Genomic DNA, 25,460 nt, shown 5'->3' with positions numbered 1-25,460 from the left:
TCGCGAATGGATTGCTTCCATATCATTTCACACAGAGCCCAACCCACCAGTCATACTTCATCATTCACTTTCGATTCCGATGAAAAATTCACCCAAAAGTACACAATGAAACATTTATGGGTAGAAAAAAATACAATGTTCGCTCGTCTCGATTCTTGAGTTACGACGCAAGCAACTTAGGGGTGCAAATACCACGATTTTCTTGGCAATTTTCCAGACTTTTCACCACATTGAGCACAGAATAATCCTGGCATAATTCAATGCGGCTATTAGATGGTAAATATTAGAGATAGGAATCTCTCATAAAGAGCTTGTTGGCCTGAAAAATAATCCCGGAGTAAAACTATAAGGCATCCAGAGATCAGAATGAAATTCATTATATAAAAATTGTAAAACTCTATAAAATACACCCATCGAGAATCGGTGTTGTTCCACGAACAATTGACAGACATTGTAATACATGAGTTATGAAGAAATTCGTGATTCTTTTCCTCACTTAATAAAAACTCACCTATACAAAAGCTCAATCTGGTCCCCACGGAAGATGAAGTGGTATCTTCTGGCTCTATCCGTGGAATGATTTATAGAATTAAACTTTTGTTGTCATACACACGTTGTCATTCAATTCTTTTATGTCGTGAGTGATTCTAAACAGTGTGTGAAACTTAACATTTCAAATGTGGCTCGGGGGAGGCAAAGTGATGATCTTGCGGATGCTGTCGGAGAGGCAAAGGAAAAATTTCAGGAATGATTGACATGAAAATGGAGACACATCGTTATGTAAAGGGGGCGAAAAGGTGGATGGGGGGACGGTTAGAATGAAGGAACTCATGAATAGCCCGACGCTCGTTCTCCCCATTGTTGAATTTTCCCCTGAATTTTCAATGAGATTCACAGAAATTCCCTTTTCACAGATTCATTCTAATTGATGTCGGTTTTTCGGGAGGAGAGAATCCAGCGGGAGAGGAAAAAGAGCAGGTGAATTATGAAGACATTCATTCTACTTTCACTATACACTTTTGTCATTCCGGTATTCACTCCCAATCGGAAAGTTCCTCTCTTGTCCGGGAGGAATTAAACTAAACACAGATGATTGAATTTTCAAGTGAAATGTCCTCCCACTTCCTCTTTCCCAATACAATTGATTTCCAATAAATTCCAAAACACACACATGCAGAAAATTCCTTAAGGAAGTGAGAATTACATGGTAGGTTTTGATGAAATGAGAATTGGAAAACGATTTTTCACTTCGCATCCTCTGTATCTGCACCTTTCGCCGAAATCATCCGCACTGCCAGTCGGATGAGAAGTTTTAAATGAATTGCCATCGCAAAATATTGATAAGGCGAAAGAATGAATTGAAATTGTACAACTTCGAGATCAGTATCAATGCTACAAGTTGACCATTTTGCTTCGGTTCCTTTGTAAGGTGGAGCGCACAACTTGATACTCAACCGACGACGTTTTATTTGTCGGTCAATATAGTCCTCTGTCCCTACAGGGGCTGATAAATCGCGTAACAGGGTTCCAGTGGAAATGGGGAATGTACTTTTAACAAACAAATCCCGAAATTAGATTGGCTCCTATTTGTGCTGAGCTGATTTAGCTTACCAGAAGGTTTGCTAAATATTAAATGAGGGCGGGTTTTCGTTAGTTGATCTCCCCCATAGTGAATCCTCAGTCTCACTGGCCGTCAGAGTATCTTTCTCGGGAGTTCACTTTGAAATTTCTCTCGTCTTATGGGACGTCTTATCGATGCCGTTGGAATCTTGTGCTGTACAAATGAAGATGTGGCAAAATCCCAAAGTTTCTCTGAGAGCAATTTCTTCTGTTTCTGGGGTATAATTGGAGAGATTTGGCGGAGGGAAATGCCCGATAAAAGGATGAATGATAATTTTATCAGACTCTCAATCAGTGATCAGTCATCAATGGGGAGTGCAGGGTTGGGAATTTGTCTTGAGCCACATAAAACGTAGATTGACCCGCTCCGGGGTGGAGAAAAGAAAGCACATAAAGTGTGTGCGCCCTTAAAAAGGGATGTTGCCACCCCCACAACTCCCACCAGCTAGTGAAGATGACGCCATGTGGAATTACCGAGACGTGGAGTTGGGAATTTAATTAAAAGGATCGTGGCGCAGTGTATTGCTTCGTGTGTGTTGGATGAAAATGAAATTTATTCTCTACTCAATAATTGATGATGCTGCCGGGGAGTCAGGCACCCGATTTTGCCGACAGTCCCTTGTTTCAAGTTCAATGCTATGCCCAACTATCATGTTGGACAAGATAAACAAAATCAATAAATTATTTCACCATGGCGGGAAATTTAATGCTCAACATATTCTCTCTATCGACATGGCTTTAAGCTTCTTTCATAGCCAGCTGGTGTGAGTCATAAAAGCGGTATTCATATGAAGATATTGAATTTTGGCCCCGGTTTTAGTGGTAAACAGGACTTTCAATCATGCTCATTTACATACATTGCACCTCTTCCTGATTTTAGACTCATTTTTGGCACCCACAAGTGTGCTTTAATTCAAATTACCCTCACCTCGCCTGTGTGAGCTCCAATGAAAATCTCATAACTATACGAGGGCTCAGATGTTATCAGCAAGGCTTAAATATGTATGAAAATTATGGTACGATAGATAGGCCTAATATTAAGTTGTAATCGTTTAATACCAAACTAACCCAAGGCAGTATTTCAAATTTTTATTAACAAAAAAGACTTGCAACGAAAACTCTTTAAAGTTCTTGACTGGTTTTTGGTATTGCCATAGAAGGAAAGCAAAAAAAAACACATTTTCTTAACACTCTTCAGCTTCACACTTTCTAAGGAAGTGTAACTTCAAGTTTCTTTGGGCAAAGCGTGTTTATCACATAATTACCGTGAAAAAAACAGAGGTGAAAAGAAATGCACAGCACTTTTTTGTAAATACGTCCAATCTTCCTCTTTCGCACGCACACCACACCATTTATTCCTGCAATTAACAACAACAACAAAATCTGTTTTTTTTTCCTTGCCATCCTTGATAAGATTTTGACACACAAAGAGAGCAAGAGGAATTGATAAAATCTTTATTTTTTGACATTCTAGCGCTTTGTTTTGGCCGCCATCCATCGTCGTAGATGAGGAGGGCACCTTCGCACCCTTCCGAACCCCCTGAATTCTAATCATTCTGTGCTCCATTGTACCTCCACAACACACACAGACACTCCTCCGAAGAAAATGGTGATTGCAGACGGTGTGGTGTGCGGATGTTGAAGGATTTGGATGGGTGATAGTGTCCCTGGGTGGCCCGATAAGACGGCGTGCTTAAAGCTCAAATCAACCCACATCGGCATCACACACGAGGCACCATTGCAAAATCAATTTCTACGTCCGTTCACCTCCAGCCCCAATGGCAAAATGTGCAACAATGTGGCATTTTTATCTCATAGTTACATACATACCGTACCGCATAAGGAGTAATAAGCTAATTTGCATCTTTCTGTACGTGTGATTTTCGAGTTGGAGAAAATGAGAGAGACATACCACTTGCATACAATTCGAATTCAATGTAGAGAGCACCTTTCAGCGATACATCAATTTATTGTACCCATTTCCTCCGCACTCTGGCATCAAGCTCTCCACGTTGACGCCGGGTTGAGAAGTTGAAGGAAGTGCGAGACTTGATAATTGAATCACAATCTTGAAAGAATTTACACGTATATGATTCAGACAAAGAATTAGACAAGAGAAATTGGAGACGAGGAAAATTTTGAGAAAAGAATGAACTTATGTATAAAAAAAAAGTGTAAATTGCATTATGTACATTCATTTCAAAATTATATACACTTGATTGATATAGTATTTTAATGAGAAATAGTTTATTTAACTTAAAGTGACGAAGTTGATTAGAGATTTGATTAACTTATTCGAAATCTTGAATACACCATTGCAAAGGATGTAAAACTGAGTGTGAAAGAAAGGAAAACGTATAATGAAATTTATATATAACATTGAAGAGAAATCGTAATAAAATTATGGCAAAAATCTGAGAACATATGTTGTTTCATTTGGTTTCACGACATAAAATTTTTACCGTTTGCTTATTACGAGAGGAAAAGTCGAAAATTATTGGGTTCAAGCGAAGCATTTTCTAGAGTCAAAGCCCACCCTTTTCCACCCACACGACACTTCACGTGAATCCGGAGCCTTTTGTGCTCCAAACAGTCTCTCTGGTTATTCATATGCTCGAGGCGAGTGCAGGGCGCCTTCGCTCCTGTGAAAAGATGCTGGTGGGATGTGGAAATTAATTTGTCACAAATTTAATGATTCGTACAATACTGCATATTCGCATGTAGCTTGACTGACGCCACCCACGGGGTTCCTCTCCATCGGGTGGGAGCCTTCCTTCCCGTTCGCAGCTAAGTGGTAAATTGAAAATCGATCCCTCAACAGAGGGAGAGACCGAGGGTGGCGTATCCATTCAAGTGACGGGGATCGTATAGTTTCAGTGGCTCTCGTTTGGGGTGCATTTCGCATTTCCCTCGCTGCTATTTGCGAATAAATTACACATAATGCGAAAGTCACTTAAGCGCCACTGTTGAGTGGAAAATTCAAGATTTTCGCCTATAAAGATCTAAATTGGATGAAAATATACTCGATAAACACATTCTCCCATTTACCCGCAAAATAAGCTTTCACAGTAGAGTCAAATAATTTTCTATGATGTTCAACTATAAATTCTAATGCAAAATCCATGCTATTGTCATAACTTTTAATTCAGAGAGCAGAATTAGAATTGTCAGCATGAGCAAAGTAGTTTTCCATAGTTGTTTCAGTTTTAAGTTGCGTAATTTAATTATAGAGAATGTCAATACTTTACGATTTATATACAATTTCTATGTCATTTTTTGGAATATTATTATATGCTGAAGTCACAATTTCTTCCAGAATTCAGAAAACTAGTATTTAATTCATAAACTTATACCGTTTATGCATGAAATTTCCGATTCATCTCTCCTGGTGTAGGTGTCGCTTTGGCTCATATTTTCATTTTAGCGAGGATACCCATTCGTGGGATAAAACATCGAACAGTCGTCGAATATTGTAGGAGAAATTCCTATTCTAGCTAAGTCTCAATCCACACTGCTAATCAGCTGTAGTTGCACTGCTAGAAATGGGAGTGTAACGTCGAATAACATCGCAGAGTGCAGATAGTGTGCGAATGTGTGGCGCTGCCGATCCCACACACTCACACCGATGCAACCACTTGCGGCCGCCATGCGAGCGAGCGAGATAGCGCGCCCTGACTCCTTCTCCCAAAATCACACGACAGTGTGAACTGTGTGAAGTGTGTGTGGTGAAAAGCATAGAAAAAGAACTTGGAAACTAGTGCTCAGTTGAGCAAAAGTACATGGGAATCCTCTCTCTCGGCTGCCGTCCAACATGGTGTGTGGGTCGTGTTGGTTCGTGGTAAGTCCATCTCACTCCTTCACACTGTCTGGCCCCGATTGCGGCTCTCGCTCAGTGTGACTCCAACGACGTCGAGCTCGATCGAAGCGCTCACAAATCACAAGTTTCACAATACCTCTTTCCGGCTGCACACATCCCAAAGAGTGGCGCGTTTTATTTTTTATCCAACCACGGATTCATCCATCAAAATTTTCTCAGTGTTCTGTCCAATTTTCTCGACCACTTCCTCGCCCCTCGGCTGGCACTCTTGCGCCTCCGGAGCCACCGACAGGAGTTGCATTTCCCAAGAAGTGAACAAAGAGAGCTGCGGCGAAGCCCTTGAGAAGTGTGCGCTATCGATCAGTGACTATTTCTGAGAAACAGCCTTTCTGGGAGGAATTAGTGGAATTTTTGATATAAATGTGTGTGAATGTGGTGTGCATTTAGTCGACAAAACGCTCATTTCATTGTGAATTCACCAACAATGTGCCTTTCGTCTCAGCAAGAGAAGTGCCTGTGAAAACTCTCAGTTTGCTCGTGAATATGCAAAGTTGGATAGTTAACTATGATGAAATCATCAATGGATGGCTCCCCGAATGGGGTGATACTCGTTAAATGTAAGTTCACGCACGCTCCACTCCACAACGCAGTCTTACCTGCGCGCAAACTCCCAAAGGCGATCCTTTCCAGCGCTGAAGATCAGCTCACAGAATACCTGAACGTACTTCTCAAAGTCTAAAGACAGTCGTGAAGGCAGCAAATTAGTCTCATGTCACAGTCATTTTTAATTCCACAGGACGTAGTGCACGATAAAAAAAGATGATTATTTCATTATATCAATTCATGACTCTCTTGAGCTGTGCAAACACGCTGTTAGTTGATTTTGAGTTTGACGAGCAAATAAAGAAAAACTTCTGAACTGTCCACAGTGAGCAGCGGAATATTGAGCGCGTCTAATAAATATGCATCAAAATGCTTGATATCATCATTGTTTTGTCCAGCTCAACATAACAGACCAGCTGGCGTTCTAGAGAGCATCAGCTCCCACTTCCTGCCCAGTCCGTCCCTCTGCATTGTCCGAATTGCCAAGTAAAATATTTATACTCTGAAAATTTTTGGGTAAATGTATATAAATGAATTTATTGTGGCTAATTTTATGTGCACGGTGGAATGTGCTCTCCGTGTAATTGATGTGTTTATACTTTAATAAATGCAAGAGGTATTGCCGGAGAGGCGCACTTGGAAATATAACAGATAAATTTTATCGGTTAATTGTGGTTTATTAAATCACTTTTGGCGAATTTTTTGATTCTGAAAAACTGATAATGTCACGGGGAAAAAATCGATAATACTTTTTTACCGTTTGCACACAAAGCTCTGCTCCTTTAGCAACTGTCAGACAAAGTGACCTTTCCAATTTGGCAGCGAGAATTTAGAAATCAATTATTCCATCGATTAAGCTAGTTCATGGGGCCTTTAATTAAAATCGTGCCGTAGGTTGCAAGTTAATTTCAACAAATATTAACACTATATTTGGCTACTGTTGATCTACTGAGCAGCGCACTGTTGTGAACTCATTATGCTTAATGTCTCATTTCATTCCTCAACGGAGATGCTCATTTTTTAGCCCAATTTCCCAAATGAATGCCTGAAAGAAGCCTAGCTTAATGAGATGTAATAAATTCTGAGAATACCTCAGCGCTTGTGTGTGAAGTTTCTCAGAGATGATGTTCATGCTGCAAATGAATGAAACATTCCCCACTTCATTGATAAATCTACATGTGTGATTAATAAATTGTTGCCTCATTGATCAAAACAAAAAATGTTTTTGAAGGAAGTGGTGAGAAAGGCAGGGTCATAATTTCTTTCACAAGACAAATCAAATAGAGACTCATATTAGCAAACTTCCCATCATATTTGCTGCAAATATTTACTTTTCGAAATTACCATTTTTTGCGCACTTAACGTGTTTGCAATGATTTACGACAAGCGTTCCAGAAATACTATCGAGTGCAATTTTATACCCCAAAGACTTAATCCGCGGAGTTCATTGTGCCCAAATGGGTGAAATATGATCAATTGGACGCAGAATGAGCACTAAATATCGATGTGGAGCCGCAGAAGGAATTTAGCGTAACTTTCTCAGATTAATTACTCACTCTTTTTTTCAACATCTCTCGAAATTGATTTCTCTGACGGTCGAAGACGCAGCGTATGAAATAGGGAAAGAAATCAGTATAAAGAGAAGCCATACGGTGAACTCGGTGGGTTAACATGTATGGCTAGAGAAAATAAGAAAATTGTTGATCGTGTGCCAATGAAGCACAAATGATGCTCAAGTGTTTCCCTGATGAAATTTGTATTTGTGATTGTGGTATGAATGGAAGAAGAAATTGAACATGAGCACTGAGCTGATCTTAAAGCGAAAATCATCTGTAAGCATTATTTGTGTACAAGAGTCTTCTTTTAGACGGCACAACATTCTGCAAATCCCGCCAAGAGCTCACAGACAATGGGATTTTCGCACAGTTTTTGTGCACTGAGATTTAATCAATGTGATAAGGAGATAATCTTGTTAATCGGGCTTAGGTTTGAGTCAGTTCGCAGGTTAATTAGAATTTCCTCGGTGAAATGCTTATATGTAGTTTGTCCTCTTTGGAATCCCAGTTGGTGTAAACATTTCGAAACATTCTCTGGGCTTTTTTCACACATCATCGGTCAATATTGCAAATGGAAATTTTGGCCATTGCCCAGTTATTTCACAGCATATGGTTCACTACCTCAAAAGCCAGAGACTATGTACAATTACTGTGTTTATTATCTCTAAAATGCGAGGTCTCATGAAAATGCCTCGCTATAGTACAAAATTAATCTGTTTGCACTGCAAAATTCCGCAGAGAGTTTATACATGTGGGAAAAAATCAATCAGTGTGTTCAGCAATTGAATTATATGACTTGTAATTGCTCGTCTATTAATGTGATTTTTAAGACAATTTGTACACATGTTGCACTGACTAAACACACTCATTTTCATCAGTACGCAGTTGTTAACACCACAATGCAGACACATCAGTTAACATTGGCTGATGTGTATGATCGACAATTTTACCCTTTAACTATCATATGAAGCACGTTGAAGCGCTGAAATGAATCATCGATGAATTGAGTAAGCAATACGCTTAAGATCATCTGAATGCGAAAAGAGTTTGTTTGAATTTATAAATAGTATTGGAAGACTGGCTTTTTGGTGAGTTCTTGTGCCACTGAGGGGCAATGAATCACATTCAAATTTTTTTTAGTCATAAACACACCGTAGGTGTAATGATGCAACCATATTGACAATCAGGCGAATCAAGGTTGTAGAACATGTGAAATTTTACAAGACTCACTCTCTCTCCAATAAAAGTTGTCTTCGCGAGACTCGCCTCTTTTCCCACTGTCGCGTTCATAAATATGTATTTGTATATGACTGGAAATTCATATCTGGAGAGTTTGGTGTTGTATATGAATTTTTGTGAAAAGCCAAAAGATGAAAGCACATGGACAGCAGATCATTTCCCAAATAACTCATTGTCCCCAATTTTTACTCAACATATTGAGGAACTTTTTCACGCACAAAAATTGGGGTTAATAAATTAACCGCGTGTGTTTCTGGTTTCGTGGTATTTCTGGGTAGGATATTTCATTGAGGAAGTCGCACTGTTTTTATTAATCTGCACTGGATCAAGATTGTATGATTTCGAGAGGAATTTTTGTGCGTCTACAAATTTCTGCCAGTTGCTCTCGTTATTTTCCATTTATTGGAAAACAAACAAAGAATTGTGTGTACGCGATGTTATGCTCAAGGATGTATTCTATCTATGAGATATAGTGAAAATGCACAGGCATTGAATGTTGTATATTATTGCTTCAGTGTAGAGTCAATAAAGCATATCAATTATGTACATACGGGTGTTGATTATGCTTGACGGGTGATTTTGAAATAAAAATCACTTAAATGTCTTTCAGTCCCATTCGGCCTCTATCCCTAAAAATACACCACGAACAGAAGAGTTCCATGAAGTGACCAACTGAGATATGGTGTAAACAGCGAGTTGTACTGAAAGACCGCGAAAAGTATAACTTGAGAAAATTCCCATGAACCTATTCAGATTGAACAATATTAATTTCGCAAATGTTCCTCCTCGTCCATCAGTTAAATGTTTCGCTTAAGTTCGTAGCGTCCATTAACAGCTGGGTGTCTGAATTAATTTGGAGGTTGTTTTCTCGATATAAGGCCCAAACCCCACCGGAAAAGGCATCGCCGCTTGTCGATGTGTTGCTGGCGAGAGAGATAGAGAGAGAGAGAGAGAGAGTGAGGGTACAAAAACGGCTGCTTCGCCATCATGATGGAGAAGAACTATTCTTAGGAGAGTGGTTAGATCGTGAGTTTGAAATGAAAAGGTGCCTTAAGAGGAGTGAAACCCTCAAAGGAGAGAATGGTGAGGAAAACAGGTTTAGGTCGGCTCTAAATTGCATTTTTATTTTTTTCCATTTCATTCTCTGCTTCTCTTCCACCTTTTATTCCTCCACCAAGACATTTTTCCCTGTGTTGTTCACCTTTTGTGATGGAAGTATGCTTAGAGGCGAAATGATGGTGAAATTTGCGTTGTGTTTGGCCACGGAAGTTCCACTGAGCAGACATGCTCTCCAGTGTGTATAATGTAGAGGAAAAAAAGAGGCCCATGGACCACAACAGCTGGCGCAGGTCCACTCAAATGCATCTGCTTCCAATCAATTTTGAGAATCAGGACCGAAAAGAGGCCTGAAGACAGCCGGCCCATTCTTTCAGCCGTCGCCCATTCTTCATGCTCTCTGGAGAGTCAATAAAGATTAGGATGTTTCTAATTTCTCGCCCATTCTGGCCCCAAAGTGCACTGGAAGAACACTCACACGAGAAAATGCCGCGTCACAGAATCACCATATCGTGAGTGGGGAGGAGAAATTTATTGCATAGTGTACAGTGCAGGAAACAATTTGAGGCCCACTTCTGTAAATTGTTATTGTTGTGGCTGATTATGTGGCTTTTGTGTTCTTAATGAAGTCTCAACATTACAACTTCATTTTCGAGGAAGTTTTCACATACTTTGCACGTTCAGTGAATTTTGCGAAAGTTTGCCAAATAAATATTTTTTGGCCTGAGAGATGAAAAAGAGTTGGTGAAATTTTTGTAAAATGACAAATTATCAATTTAGCTCACGAAGCGATGAAAGTCATTCGCTTATATCTCAGCATTCTGCTTAAATGGAGAGTTACAGACGCAATTATTCTGGAAAATCCCGATAGAGGCTCGGCAGACCACAAGAACTCTTGGCAAATTTGATAAATTGTCGGTTACGGAAGTTATGACTCACGTAAGAAGAATTAAGTCTGGCAGATCGAAACTTAATGATGTAGAATTCAAGCAGAAGATTGAATGAGTCAAGCGCGATGACTGCACGATCTGAAGTCTTCTAATCCGATCTCTTCCTATAGGAATACGGCAGTGAAAAAGGAAAAAGTCATCCAACAGGAACAGCGCGGCAAATTATACAGAATCGCGGTAGGAAAGGAAAGTGGGTTTCATGCGACTTCCAACGTGCTGAAAAGTGAATCTCACGCGACTTGGCGATACTTCTTGCATCAATAATAATGCCCTCGAGTGTATCTGAGCGACTCGTATAGGCAGTTTATCTCCGAAAACATGAGCGCATATCTCTTACATAAACCACGTTTATTCTTCATTGATGTACTCTCTGCACCTAAGTTGGTGGTGCTCTCTCGGCTCCCAACGAGAGAAGCGCGGTTCTGGTTTTGATCATGTGTGTGCGCCTTTTATGACTTGAAAAAATGATGTGTATAAACAATTAATAGGACACTGCCCTTCTTCCAGTCACCGCGGCAACTGGGAAGAAAAATGATATTTATAAATTCAACGTAACATGGCACATGGAGACAGAGAGTATGAGGCCACATAGTGAGATGAATTGTGGCAAAATTCACCATAAAATGTGTGAATTCCTTCTGTGTGGTTGCCACACTCGATGGCGTAGCTTTCAATTAATTCAAGAAAACAGATTCAGTGCCAGACAAAAAGGCAATTTCTCCATATATTTCCCATGTTGAATCAATAAAACTAAATAGATTTATTCACAACGAAATACCGCCAATTTGTTCAAACATCGCACTGACGATTAATGCAAGATGATTGAATTTGAATGTTTTCTTGCATATATGATCAATTTCCCCTTTAATGTTGCCTTGCATTACATGCAATATGGACAGGATTTGAAAGTAAGACGCCATGTAATAAAATAGCTTTTCATGAAAATTAAACTCGAGAAACCTCTCAAGTGACTCGTGGGCAACTTTTCCGCAACTCAATGTCCACTCCGCACATCTCTTCTCCCCTTTTGCGTTGGACTTTCTGTTTGATATACATATTGGCAGAAAATCTGCCATAGATCAGATTTGAAGCTCCGGTTTTTTCACGCGTGAATCGAAGTGAAAAGTTTCTCAATATCCGCACTCACTTTCGTGGACAGTTTCTTTTATTGCAGAAGACATGTTACGTTTCTGTGCTCAAACCACTGGACACATGCATCCGAGGGGTCAACAACTCTTTTGCGGCCAATTCCAATCCAGAGGAAAGAGAATACTGAGCTTCAAGCTTTAAGCTGTGGAATTAGAATATCGAAATACTAACTCATCAATGTCCTTTTGAGGTTTCAATATGAATATTTTCAATGCATTCCTTTCCTCTTAATGCTCAATGAGTAAACACAATGCCATCGCAGGCATTTTTCTAATATAATGCAGAGAGACATCAAGCCTGTCATGTTTTATTGATATTGTATTTCTTGAGCGATTTGACATTAGCAATTCATCAGTGCATTGCTTCTGTGTGACTCAGCACGCGACTAACCCCTTGGCATTTGGAGTCATCCCACGGATATATTTCTTCATTTGCAATTCTCCTTCTCATTTCGCTAAATCAGCACTATCTTTATTATCTCGCGATGGAAATATTCTCAAGATGATTCTCTTGTTTTCGCTGCAATTAGCCAGCGATCGTGGTCATTAAATGGTCAGTTAAGTGGATTTTATTGGAGTGTAATTCAAAATGCAAACATGGCACCGCGTGGCATCTGTTTAACTTTCGGTACACCTTTTTGCTCGTCGTTGCGAAATTGCGATGGTTTGTATGCACACTAAAATTCATTTGGCCAAAGATAAAAAGTCCCTCCATCAATTTGCACTGTTGGCAGAGCTCGTGAGGAATAATTAGAATTCAATTTGCGACAGACGAGAAAACAGCCATGGTGTCCTCCAGCTTTAATAATACTCGTGGGCAGGCACTTAGCATTGGTGGGAGTGAGATGTGCGCAGATGGCAGTATAGCCATCTCGTGCTGTCGCTCACCAAATCTGCGTTGGGGATATTATTTTACAGTCAGTTGGGTTTGCAGTGCGTAAACGATATACTGTGTACAATTATTTTCATTCACAAGCACTCCTCTTAGTCGCTCAGTGAACCAGCTACCATTCACATGCCACACTGGCTCTGGCTCTCCTGTAATTCGACTGGGTGTTTCTCGTGGGATCGTTCTGTGTTAGTTTTTATTTTACTTCTTCTTCTGGGTGGACGGAAAAGTGTCTCGTGGAGTGATTTTGAAATTCTTGCCCACTTTTCTCGAGGTGTGCTTGACTGTGTGCCAAGTGGTGGCTTTCCTGGTTCGTCGTCATTGAACAGTGACCCGTCGCGACGACTTCTTTCACGGATATTGTGCTCACGGTGCGGACCAAGATTTTTGGTCGACCACTGATATCAGGTACAGTGACAGAGTCAGAGTGGAATTCTACCCGGGGAGAACAACTGGCTGGTGAACGCCCTTCTCTGGCCACCAGAGTGTTGAGCAATTGACACTAATTTAGATTTGATTCACTTCAATTCCCTCTCCATCTGGTCGCCACAATTAGTGAGAAAGAAGAGAGAGGGATAAGACAAGGGATCAGTTGATGAATATTTATTTGATCGGCGGGGCCATAAGATAAACTTTGTGAGCCACGGAGTTCACCCACAAATTCACGGATGACCATTGTCTGGCTAATGGGAAATTATCGCTCTGTCATTTGCATTTTGTGTGTACAAATGCGAGACAGGAAATTGGTCTGAGAAGTCGGAATTGTGTGTTCTTTGTCTCGGCGCTGCAGCTTCTTATCGTGACAAAAAAGCCCAATGAAATGGGCCCCTCGACTGACTGTGTGTGTGTGTGTGCATCCCGAAAAGCAAGAGGAGAAGGAAGATGACGGGAAGAGAAGCCCGCAGAGTCGCCAAAGTGTGGATAGAGAGAGGAGTCGAGAAGAAAGATCATTTGTATTCATGAAGCGAGAGTGTGTATTCCCTCGAATGCCGATAGATTGTGAGCGATGTACAAGGTCTGTGATGGGTGTAGTGGATGTATAGTATGATCTTGAGGGAAGATGATACCAACAGCTGACAACACTTCCATGTTCAACAAGACAAGACAAGATGGGTGAGGCGAAGGAGTGAGAACTTGAACTAAAAATATTCCTCATGCTTTATTTTCATTTTGGATGTGAAAAACCTGTTTATTCGTGAGACGCCCTCAATATCTTTGAGGTAACACCACACATGGCCAGAGCCAGTTTCAACTGCACTGCATGGCGACTCGCGAAATGCATTAGTCATAATTCCTTCGGTACACACACCGTGTGGAATTCTCTTTCTTTGCCACCCAACAAATCCGCGCGCACTGTTCTCAACGAAAGCAACAACACAACGCGCGAAGAAGCTCGCGATCGGCAGAATTTCACTTGTATATATGCTCGCCAGTCTCTCCATCCACACCTTCCGACATCGCGCATTGATTTTTGCCCACAAGCCATAAATACAAGTGTTGAAATGTGATTGACCTTGAGTATCCGATATTTTATTCTTCGACTGCCAGTGTCTGACAGTCGAAGAGGTGCGATCGCCGGAGATAAAGAGAAGATTTGGAGGAAAGTGATAATTTCTCTGAGTTAAGCGATCCGGAACTGGGTTTTGTGAAGTGGTCTGAGACATAAATTTTGAAATTAGGGAGAGGTTTTTTCAGGCAGGAAATCATCTTCCCTTTCTTTCTGTGTCTGTTTTTCTATAAATATCCCGCATTTTGGGTGACCTTTTCGATATATACATAAATTTTCCTTTTTGAATTTTACAGGCACTTTGCCTATAATTGGTTCATCCAGATTACCATGCACTTTTTTCATGGGAGCTTTTAAAATTTAGTGTAATGCCTTTAACAGGCGCGTGCAAGACCAGTTATCGCGCCATAAAACATTACTGTGAATATGAGGAAAACATTAGACATTGATGAATATTCTGTGGGTATTTTATGAGCACAATCCTCTACTTTAGATATCTCACAATTTAGGAGTTTGAGAACCCAAGTTGACCTTTACAAAGTTTGTTTTTTCCAAAATTTTCAGGCTTACATATTATATTTTACTTCTTACAACGCTTAATTGCTTCACAACATATGCGGTCTAAAATTGAAACCCTATAAAATGATGGCAATGTCTGGAAAGCCGTAAATTCGTGAGGAAATATTTAATAGAGGAAATATAATTTAAAACCATAAAACAATTAAATTTACAACCCTATATATGCCATTCATTTGCGTTTCTCATGTGAATTAATTCAACAATTTTCATGCTGCAGCGCAAAATATCCCTCACTAGGCGCCTCCACTTGATCCATTGCATTTCCCATCATATATATATTTTAATGCATTTCACAGTGAAGGAAATCTCTCAGAATATGACTGGGTGGAGTAATGTTGGGATGATTTACTGCAGAAATGCCCCACAGAGACTATTTTCCTCTTGTGCCGAGTTCGGGGGCATTCAGCGAATTTTCCACAATCAAAGTGCGGAGTAAAAATAGTCTCTCTACGGATGCTGCCATGATTATTTTTTCTGATGATGGAGAAAGAGTTTCGGGAGAAGAAATTGCGTGTAGGAAATTAATTGAATTTTTGGAGGATGTTTATATAATGGGATCAATTTCGAGGAATGAGGTGTATTTTCTTCACGGTGATATTTTATTTACCGAAGACGCATGGAGATGGCAATTTAATTGATTTTCCCCAATTAATCGATCCACCCTCGATTCCTTTTTAATGGGCATGACATTTTAAATGGGTCTCGTCATTATTTTCCACTTTACCCTAGAATTTGTGCGACAAGAGCGATGGAGGAACAAAAATGCTTTAGATTGATTGCAGACTCTGATATTGATTTCCTTCTATTCCTTGTGATATTGATTGATTGCTAATGGTTTTCCTGTTTTCTTCCTCTTGCAGATGAACCCAACCTGAACTCAGGATCTTGGGAGGACACCCTGCCCTTGTCCGTGGCCAACAAGGCTGCCATGGCCACAGCACGACACAGCGGAAGCGTGGCATCGCCTCCAGGTGCGACCCTTGCTCCCGCCCACGACCAGAGGAATCTCTCGCACACCCCATCAGCGCGGACAGTGTCCAGTGAGGAGAGCTGGTGCTCCGAGGGAGCGGGATCAGAGCGATGTCTCTCCTCGGATGACGAGGACGAGAGTGATCGGAGTGCCACGTCCAGCGTCACTCCTCGCAACAGTCAGCTGAGGTCCACGTTCAACAAGGCGCGCCACCATCTGTCCTTCGACAAATGGCGCTCCAGCAGCAGCGCCTCCATGCCCACAGCGCCGCAGCCCGAGTCCACGACCCCCGGCGAGAGTCCCGGAGGACGCTTGTCGCGCTGGTTCTCCATCCGGCGCGGATCATCACATCAGTACGACATCAGCGGGAAGGATTCCGGCGGTGACTCGACCGATAACTCTGCCCAGCAAACACCCACCCAATCCAGTGCCAGTCGCACGCCCTCGACCACTGGGAAGATGCCCCAATTGTCCGAAGTTGGTTTCCATTTTGTCTGTAATAAGCGCATGAATTTGACCTTAATTGATTGCATTACTTGTGAATCGATTTCAATTTGGGTTAAAAGGATTTCTCTTTGGATAACCCAATTATTGTGCAAAATCAATTTACAGACTAAGCATTCCTTGCAATCTGAAAAATGTCTCACACAATTGAGATACTGAAATTAAATTTGCGCTTCTTTGCAGAGTGAGGAAGACTCGCCTTTCGGCTTGAGCAACTTAATGGGCAGCCGGAGCAACGGCTCCCTCCTCTCCCTCACCACTCGTAGTGGGATTGTGGGCAGGCAGTTGCCACCAACTTTACCCCCAGCGCCCGCAGGTTTGTCTCAGGAACAACTTAAACGGCGACTAATTGTCGCCTCAATCTGTCACAGTGAGAATTCTTATATCGGAACACTTCAACGTCTAGTCAATGTGAGATTTTAATTTATTTTCTTTTATTATTGCACACTGTAGATGTGACGTGAATATGCCTTTACTTTATCATTTTGTTAATTTGAAGTCATTTTGCTCTCTCTCTCTCTCACTGGCAGCATCACATTTAACACCTCCCCTTCACTGTCATAAGCATCAGCATAACATTTCTCACCCCACCCTGCATTCGCATTACTAATCCAATTAACCTGGTGATAATGTAAGAAACTTACCATTTAACCATATGGCAAGAGATGTTGTGAATCACCTGTGCTTGCGTGAGCAGAGATCCGACGGTCTAATGAGCTTATTCTGGGGCGTCTTTGCAGGATTATAAGAAGCCATTGGATGAGAGTTCGCCACCAATTCTCAGCAGCTCAAAGATATCGACGCTCTTCTATCGTTTACCTGAAATTCTTCAATGCCATACCCTTTTCCGGATCGCCATGGCCGAGTGTGTGAGAAACTGGGATCGTGACGAGAAAATTGGCGACGTCTTCATTGCTGCCTTCAGCAAGCCCATCGTTCTGGACATCTACAGTGGCTTCATCAACAACTTCTCGGCCGCCATGGAGTTGGCCAAGATGGAGGCGAAGAGGAAGTCCGCCCTGGCGGACTTCTTCAAAGTCAAGCAGATCAGCGCTCACGACAGACTATCCTTTTTCGGTCTGATGGTGAAGCCAGTGCAGAGATTTCCCCAATTTATCCTTTTTCTTCAGGTAAATATCACCTTGGGCGATCGCAATAACTTTTATTGTATAAAGTCATCACTTGAGAGTCATATTGAAGTTTCCACCCACCAAAACAAGTCGATTATATTGATCGCCTAGTTTCTATTAATAGATTTCGGTGTTTTGATTTCTTTGTCTGCAAGTAAGACGTATTAAAAATTTTCCAAATCACCGCATTCGACCATTTGCTTATAAGGAAATTCACTATGAGTGCAAAAAGACCACTTCTTGGCTTCTCTAAATTGTCTGCGAACAGCGCAAAAAGACCACGAGAACACGGTGCAAAGGTATATTCTTTGTGTTTTCCACAAGTTCTATATACAGCCGGTCTGACAAAGGTGAACTCGCATAAACAACGTGAGATGTTTTATTTTAATGAAGAGAGGTGTTAATATTCCACTCATTCATTTCATAGATATTGCTAGCTTTATTTGGATTTCAATGGCATTGGAAGATCTGAAGTACTGAATTCTCTTTCAGGACTTGTTGAAGTACACTCCACAAGGACATCAAGACCGAATGGCACTTCAATTGGCGCTCACACAACTCGAATCCTTGGCTGAGATGTTGAATGAAAGGAAGCGCGAGGCGGAGCAATATCAGGCCTTCAAGGAGATGCTGGGCCACATCAGTGGCACATTCAATACGCGATCTCTCTCCACGGATGGCAACAGCCGGAATCGATGTCTCTTGCGTGAGGACAACGTGACCCAGCTGGAGTTCAACCAGTGTGGCTTCATCGTGAAGAGCAAACAGAGGCGTCTCCTTCTGCTGAACGACAAAGTGATCTGTGTATCCGTGGCGCCGAAGCAGAGTTCGGACTTTGGGGCCACTGAGAAGCTCTCCTTCAAGTGGATGTTTCCTGTGGCGGACGTGGAGATCGTGGACAACAGCACATCGGCCACATTGTCGAGAATCCTCACGGCGGGATTGAATCGCGGTGGGAGTCTCAAATCCAATGCCAGCCAATCGAGTGGCCCTGATGGCTCTGCCGCGACGAATGGCGCAGATAATTTGTGCAACGAAATGAGCAATCTCATGCATGACTATGAAATTGTGTCGAGGATCAATGATCTCGTTGGCTCTCTCAAAGGTTCCTACTCTGAAATCAGCACAGACATCACACGAAAGATCATGCAGAACATCCAGGGATCCATTCAGGTAAGTGGGATTAACTCCTCACTTTTGATCATTTCTCATCTGTTTGGTGATTTTGCAGAAGAAGGACGAAGAAATGGCCTGGATGGATTCATGTTGTCTGCAATTGGTGGCGAAATCCAAGTCCGGCAAGGAAGAAACCTTCACATTCCAGACGGAGAATCCATCCGTGAAGAAAGAGTGGATCACTGAACTTCGACTAGCTCAGCTGGCTCTTGATCCCAACAATTCACCCTCGTGGGAAGTGCCTGACCACGAGAGGAGACCCCTAACGAAAATGCCCCTGTTCGTCAAGGCTCAGTCGATAAACAAGACGCAGCATCAAACCGAAGTGAGTGCCGCATGGTCTATATTTAAATTGTTTACCAAAATGATCATCTCGTGTGATCCCACTTGATCCTAAAGAGATCATGATGATTGCAAAAGTGTTTTCGAATGAATTTTATGATTATATCATTACGATCAATCAACATGACATGCGAAATTGTTACGTAAAGAAGCTTCAAAAAAGGGGAAACCGAAATGGGGTCAGCGAAAATCAATCCACTAATTCAAACAGAACCACACACGAAAAGGTTAAAGCTGGGGTGGTCTTGAACTGAATAAAAAAAATACTCCCACATTCTAATTATCACTTGTCTTGCCTTTTAGGTGCGCTGCGGATGCTACTATTCGATCACGAGCTCTCGCTTGACGGCACGGCGGAAAACCAGGGTGCAAAACTACCTGTGGATCTGCACGACAGACGGCACGAGTAGTAGAATTGCCATCCTCGTGCAGCATCCTCAGCAGACGGGTCTCCTTAAGGATGTGAGTGCATTTGATCTCCCGGACACTGTGGCCACGGCGATGGAGTTTGTCCGTGGAACTTTGGGAGCTGGAGAAATGGACGCGTCGTGTGATGGAATCGTGGATGGAGATTCAGTGTGGATTGGCACGGATAACAAGAAGATCCTCGTGTACGCCGCCTGCAATCCCGAGCAGGAGGAACAAGTGGCCACTTGTCCAGTGCCAGGGAATGTTTCCCAGATCCTCCATCATTCAGACTACGTGGCAGTATCATTGAGTAGTGGCTGCGTTCTCATATTCAGGAAACGCCCCGGAGGATCATGGAATTTGGCTGAACCTCAAGTGGTGTCTCTGGCCTCGTCTGAACCTGTGACCAGTGTCCTCCCCATCAATGCGAGCATTTACGCGGCGTGTGGAAAGAAAGTGTGGGTCTTATCCAGTGATTCGGGAGAAATCACTAAAACTTTCGAGGTGAAGAATAGTCAACATCCTGGGAGTTTATCAGTCAATCTTATGGCTCATAGCGGAATTGGACTGTGGATCTCACTGAAGCATTCTAGCATAATTTGTCTCTATCACACGGAATCATTCAAGCATCTTCAGGACCTCAACATTGCCTCGAATGTGCTGAAACTCACTTCGTCACAGAAGGAGTCGCCATCAAGCTCGTCTTCTGTCTTTGTGACAGCGCTGATGGCCACAAAGGGACTTCTGTGGGTGGGAACCAATGTGGGGATCGCTCTGACGATTCCTCTGCCTCGACTGGAAGGTGTTCCCATCATCAGTGGTGGCGTCAGTATATCTTATCACGCTCACTTTGGACCCATTACCTTCCTGCTGCCGCTTATTCCGAAGATGACTCCTCCGGCTCCAAAAGGCAGTGCTTTGAAAGGAACTCCAGGAAAAGGTGGCTCTTCCAAGGGTCAGGAGAATGAGAGTGGATCTCGAGAGTCACCTTCTAACAATTCTGATCACCAACCAGTGATGCTGGCACGTCGGAAGATCGAGAAGCAACTCTCCACGGAGTCTCCAGTTTCTGTCATCCCAGCCAAATTGAAGGCCCATCTGACCAATAGTCCGGTGGTGTTGAGGCGTCAGCGCTTCAAGGAAGCCAGTGAGTCCATGAGAATGTCTCAAACTCTGCCCAGAGGTCTTGGATCAGGCGGATTCTTTTCCCAATCTTCCCACTCGAATGTATCTTCACTGCATGGATCAGAGCATGGATGTTGCGATGTTTACGGACTGTATGGCGGCTTGATTTTCGTCAAGGAAGACTATGAGGCTGAGGAAGGTCAGGGAAATCTGATGGATCCATCCTATGAATGCTTGCGTAGGAGTGATCCTGAGCTAATTCCAATCAAAGTCAGCACCCTCGATCGTCGGATGCGCATGAAAGTCTCTCGGCCACGATCACTGGATCTCTCGAACTGGTCTGTGGACTCTCGTTCCTCCAGCATGTACACCTCATCGGGTAGTGAGGAGAGCATGGGAGTTCGCCTGCAGAGTGTCTCACGCAACAGCAGCAACGCCAGTCGCAAGATAAATGCCACGGAGACTCCGATTCCGGTGGAGAATCACGATCATCATGAGATTCATCAGCCAACTCACACAATTGTCGCTCCTGTGGAAGCTCAGACAAACAACCAAATCCACCCCGCAATCCCCGCCACTATGCAGAGACCCAAGAAGAACGGGAAGCAGACTCAGCAGCTTCCGGAGATCGCTGGGAAGCGCACGATCATCACGCTGACCGGCGGTCGCGGCTACATCAACTGGCGGCATGTGTGGTACAACACCAGCGAGAAGCAGCAGAGGTCCGGGTCCATCAACTCCATCCCGCGTGTGCCCAATTCCAGCGATGCTCACATCGTCGTGTGGGAGAAGAAGCTGTAAAGCTGGACTCTGTCTCAGTGCCATAGAGTGCGATTGTGGCGCGTTGGAAGGATTTCAGGCGATTAGCGGTGGCGAAGTGAAAAATTTCAAATGTGATTGAATTTAAAAGAGAAAGTATAAATTATTAACTTTTTTAGAAGTGAAGAGAAGCACTCTTTTTCGGACTAATGTACTGAAAGAATGAAGGAAAGCTCTAATGACACAATTTATTGAGGATAACTCGTACGCTATTTAAAGTTTACATTTATGTCATTCTTTTTTAGTTTGTAGATAGTCGTAATGAACATCATGTATCACATTTAAGTTTTCCCCACTCTTCGGACATTTTAACAGGACATTTTACAGAGAGAAAGTGAAGAAAAATCGTGTAAAAAAAATTGTAATTTCAGTGTCTACAGAATCATTGGATGCATTATAGTAAAGCAAAAGTTATCAAATTAACACCGCAGTGTTTATTATCTTTTGGGACTCTTGCCAAAATACATCGAAGGTAATCTAAAGGCCATTCCCATCATTTATTGATTCCTGCCTCAATATCAACATTACTTCGATGATATGCAAACCAAATAATGAGTTAATGATCTTGTATCATGCTCGCACTTCGTGTACATTTTGGTTGATTAGACAATTTGTAGGGCAAACACTGAATCTGCAACTCCTACATGAAATTGCGTAAGGAGATAGTATTGCGTTTTATCGCACAAATCACAGCTCGACGTCCTCAGACATTTTCCACCCAAACTGGGAAAAACCTCCATCACAGACGCAGTGTCAATTAATCGGAAATCTAATTATATCATTGCATCATCGTCTGGCATGTAATTGAGTGAATGAATGCATAGAAAAACAATCAAATTCAAGCGATATTTTCTGCATTGGCAATTGTGAAGCGCAAATTGATTATTTGCTGATCGTTCTTTTCTGGCCATCCTCCTACAAGACTTCCCAATTGACGTCAATTGTCGGTCAAAAAATATTTACGTGCTTTACGTGTGACATTTTTCACGAAAGCGTAGCGTTGGAATTCCTATTTTGAGATATGACTGGCGATCCATCGCCGTTAGATAGAGAAATTAGAGCAGTAAATATGTTTTTTACCCCCTAAAAATGTTGAGAAAGTATATTTTCGGTCACTCCTCACGTAATTGACAACAAAACAAAGTTCTTTCTTTCTGATTCTTGGCCAGGAATTTGTCTCAAAGAGTCTGCTCAATTTTGTCTGTATGGTGGAGAATACAAAGAAAGTCGCAATATGGATTTTTTATCAATAGATTAGTCAAATGCAAGATTAGATGAAAAAGAAATGTTAACACTCGCTTATCTGCTGGCGAAAATGCTGGATTGCAGATTTCTGGAAGAACGTGTACTTCTGACCTTTGGCATGGCGCAGCTTCTGGTTATTTTATTCCTTTTAGTGCATTTTCGTCAAACTCTAAACTGAAAGATCGGAAATAACAAGATCATCACCCAGGCCGGTCGCTAATGAATTGATCTTACGTAAGATCGACACTGATTCCCCATTAAATGAACAAATATTCATTCAAGGCACTCCGATTGAAAGTAGTGATCACAAAAGTATTGAAAATATTATTCTCAAATTGATAAAAGTCTAGAAAGCAAAAACGTCCCTGAAAAAACTATGCGTTTCTTGATTGACATAATCAAGTTGAGTGAAATTTTCCGCTGGTTTTAACTTACAAAACGTGACTTAATCTTCCTGTTGGGCTTCATCTCTTAATACTTTTATTGACTTTCGCGTTGCTTCTCTAGAATCTCTACTTGAAATAATTCGTTCAATTCGCCTAAACCTTCAGCACCATTGACTCACTATCAACGATAGTTGTAGTGCGTCGATCCTGCAGTGTTGGCATATTTATTTTTATCCAACTGCGTCTCCCAACGTATAATTATCTGTGCTGATTGTTTTGTTTTTCACAAGAGCAGCTTCAGCCTCACATGGCGATTGGTGGAGAATTTTGGGCTCGTCGCGAAGGCACAATTCATCATCTACCAGAACGCTAATTCAATTTGCCGTGCCGGTGTTTGGGTGAGAGTGAGAGACAAGGCATCAGAGAAATGAGATCTCCACAAGCTCAAATATTAATTCAATTGGGTGACTAGGAAAATTTCAGCTCAACCTTCGCACAAAAGCTGCGTTGAGCGGAAACGCGTGCGTTCTTATCCCAATTGACGAGCCTCTGAATTTCATATCACTCCCGCTGTGACGTTGTTTGGCCAAATATCTGCAAGAGCCCCCGCCAAGGTTCAGCCTCAAGTACATGGCGAAAAAATATTGATCACATTTTTCCTCCAACATGTACGCATTTACTATACTTGGACTAAATCTGCTCGCGAGAGTGAGAGAGTTTAAGTGTTTTATTTACGTTCTTTTCACTGCGCTGCGATTTAGCCACTATCATATCAACAAAATCGTACGATTCTGCCACGTTCATCCTCGTATTTTATTTTTCGCCAGAATCGCCTCGAGCAGCAAACATCCAATTGTGACGACATGTGACCCTTGATGAGAAATTTCTGCGCGATTCGACTAATGAGGGAAATGCGAAGACGCGCATACCGATCGCATCGTTGTACTCACAACGGAAAAGAGACGGAAAACGTGTCATTGATTTCTTCGACACTCGCGAAGCCAAAAGTGAGTGAGAACAAAGAATTCCTCATGGGTACTATCAGGGAGATAAATGGAGGTAATTATGAAAGGATTAAAATCACACTTTTCAAGTCATGTGAGATCACTAAGTCTTTCACGCTAGATATTTTCAATCTTTCCTATGACGCGCAGGAAATTCATAGCGCCTCAAAGGGGGGGCACAGCACTACTGCAGTGCAAAACAGTCTTATCGCTCTGTTAGACAATTGTGAAATGCGAAAGCACTGAAAGTTTTTTTGATAAAATGGGGATTTTTTTTACTACTTCAGGAATAGATTTTAAATTTTCATGTTTATGCAAATGTAGATTGCAAAGAATTGTTTTTTTGTCGGCTGAAGTTCAGCAGCAATTCAAATCTTTTGGGTCAATTTTCTGCAAAATAGACAGAAAATCATTAAAGACTGCAATTGTCGTTGTTTGTACAGTTTCAAATTGCTGAGTTCAGCGTAAAAAGTTTCAAGATTAGTATTGTCTGAATAATATGTAGAGCAATATGTTAGGAATCTTGTTAATAATTGAGCCTGGAGCAGCTTTTCGGAGAAACACCTGATAGACTCAATCCCACGCACATTGTAAACCTCTGAATGACCACTTCTTCAGTCTCATTACATCCTATGTGCACTTTGCTGCGTTGTGTGTCTCATATTTAAATGCTTCTCTCAGTCAACTGATTTCTTTAGAGATTCCAGTCAAGATATTCTGTGATTTTCCAATAAGACTTTTCCCGCCTTCAGTGGCAAGAGCGATGAAGAAGTTTTTAGAGAAGATGGACTTCTTCACTCGCTAAACTTAGTTAATTGCCTCTTGATGACTCGCGAGATTCGCGATCTCGTGCGCGATGGAGGCGCCGGGTAAAAGCTCTCACTATCTATAAATATGCTCTCTTGGGTCGCGATGAGAGCAAAAAAATCTTCCATGTGAAATCCAAAAAAGCAAACGGACAAGGTCATGTGCGAACGAAAGAGATTTTATTTTCGGAACCATCTAATCTGCATACTTCTCGCAATATGACTAAATGGAAAAATTCCAATACAATTGAGCATAATAGAAGGATTTATTAACGGACTGGGCTGTACAGATTGAACTCTTTTTCATTCTCTTGATCATCCTCTGGGCGAGACTTGGCTCTCTTTCCTTCTTTTTTCGGTGTGTCTCACACCCTCATCTGCATCAATTCCCAGATGATGTCTGTGGAGGAATTTTCGTGTGATGTTTCCGTGTATTTGTCCGACCATTAGCACTATCGCCTATCATTTGAATTCGCCTCGTCGCTTGAGATAGCAATAAATTGCAAAATACAGACACAAGCCCGGCGTAACGACAGGCAAAGTGTCGAATGAAGTGCCCACATATTAACGTGTTGAGGCTC

The 25,460-nt window shown here is 41.9% G+C and overlaps 1 protein-coding gene across 2 annotated transcripts in view; it reads left to right on the top strand.

Moving 5' to 3' along the window:
* Positions 1-21,846, top strand: part of LOC132259326 (uncharacterized) — a 120,687-nt gene extending 98,841 nt beyond the window's left edge. For both annotated transcript variants that reach the window (XM_059756899.1, XM_059756898.1), the window contains 6 exons: positions 15,825-16,411; positions 16,622-16,849; positions 17,179-17,568; positions 18,061-18,741; positions 18,800-19,069; positions 19,390-21,846. In XM_059756899.1, the coding sequence (XP_059612882.1) occupies positions 15,825-16,411; positions 16,622-16,849; positions 17,179-17,568; positions 18,061-18,741; positions 18,800-19,069; positions 19,390-21,420 (4,187 nt within the window). In that variant the 3' untranslated portion in view covers positions 21,421-21,846. The remainder of the gene's footprint in view (positions 1-15,824; positions 16,412-16,621; positions 16,850-17,178; positions 17,569-18,060; positions 18,742-18,799; positions 19,070-19,389) is intronic.
* Positions 21,847-25,460: the final 3,614 nt, after the last annotated feature.

Source organism: Phlebotomus argentipes, unplaced genomic scaffold (genome assembly GCF_947086385.1).
Source record: "Phlebotomus argentipes unplaced genomic scaffold, Phlebotomus argentipes genome assembly scaffold_18, whole genome shotgun sequence".
In the NCBI taxonomy this organism is placed as follows: Eukaryota; Metazoa; Arthropoda; class Insecta; order Diptera; family Psychodidae; genus Phlebotomus; species Phlebotomus argentipes.
The sequence above is the reverse complement of the archived record's forward strand: the minus strand, read 5'-3'. Positions and strand labels throughout refer to the sequence as shown.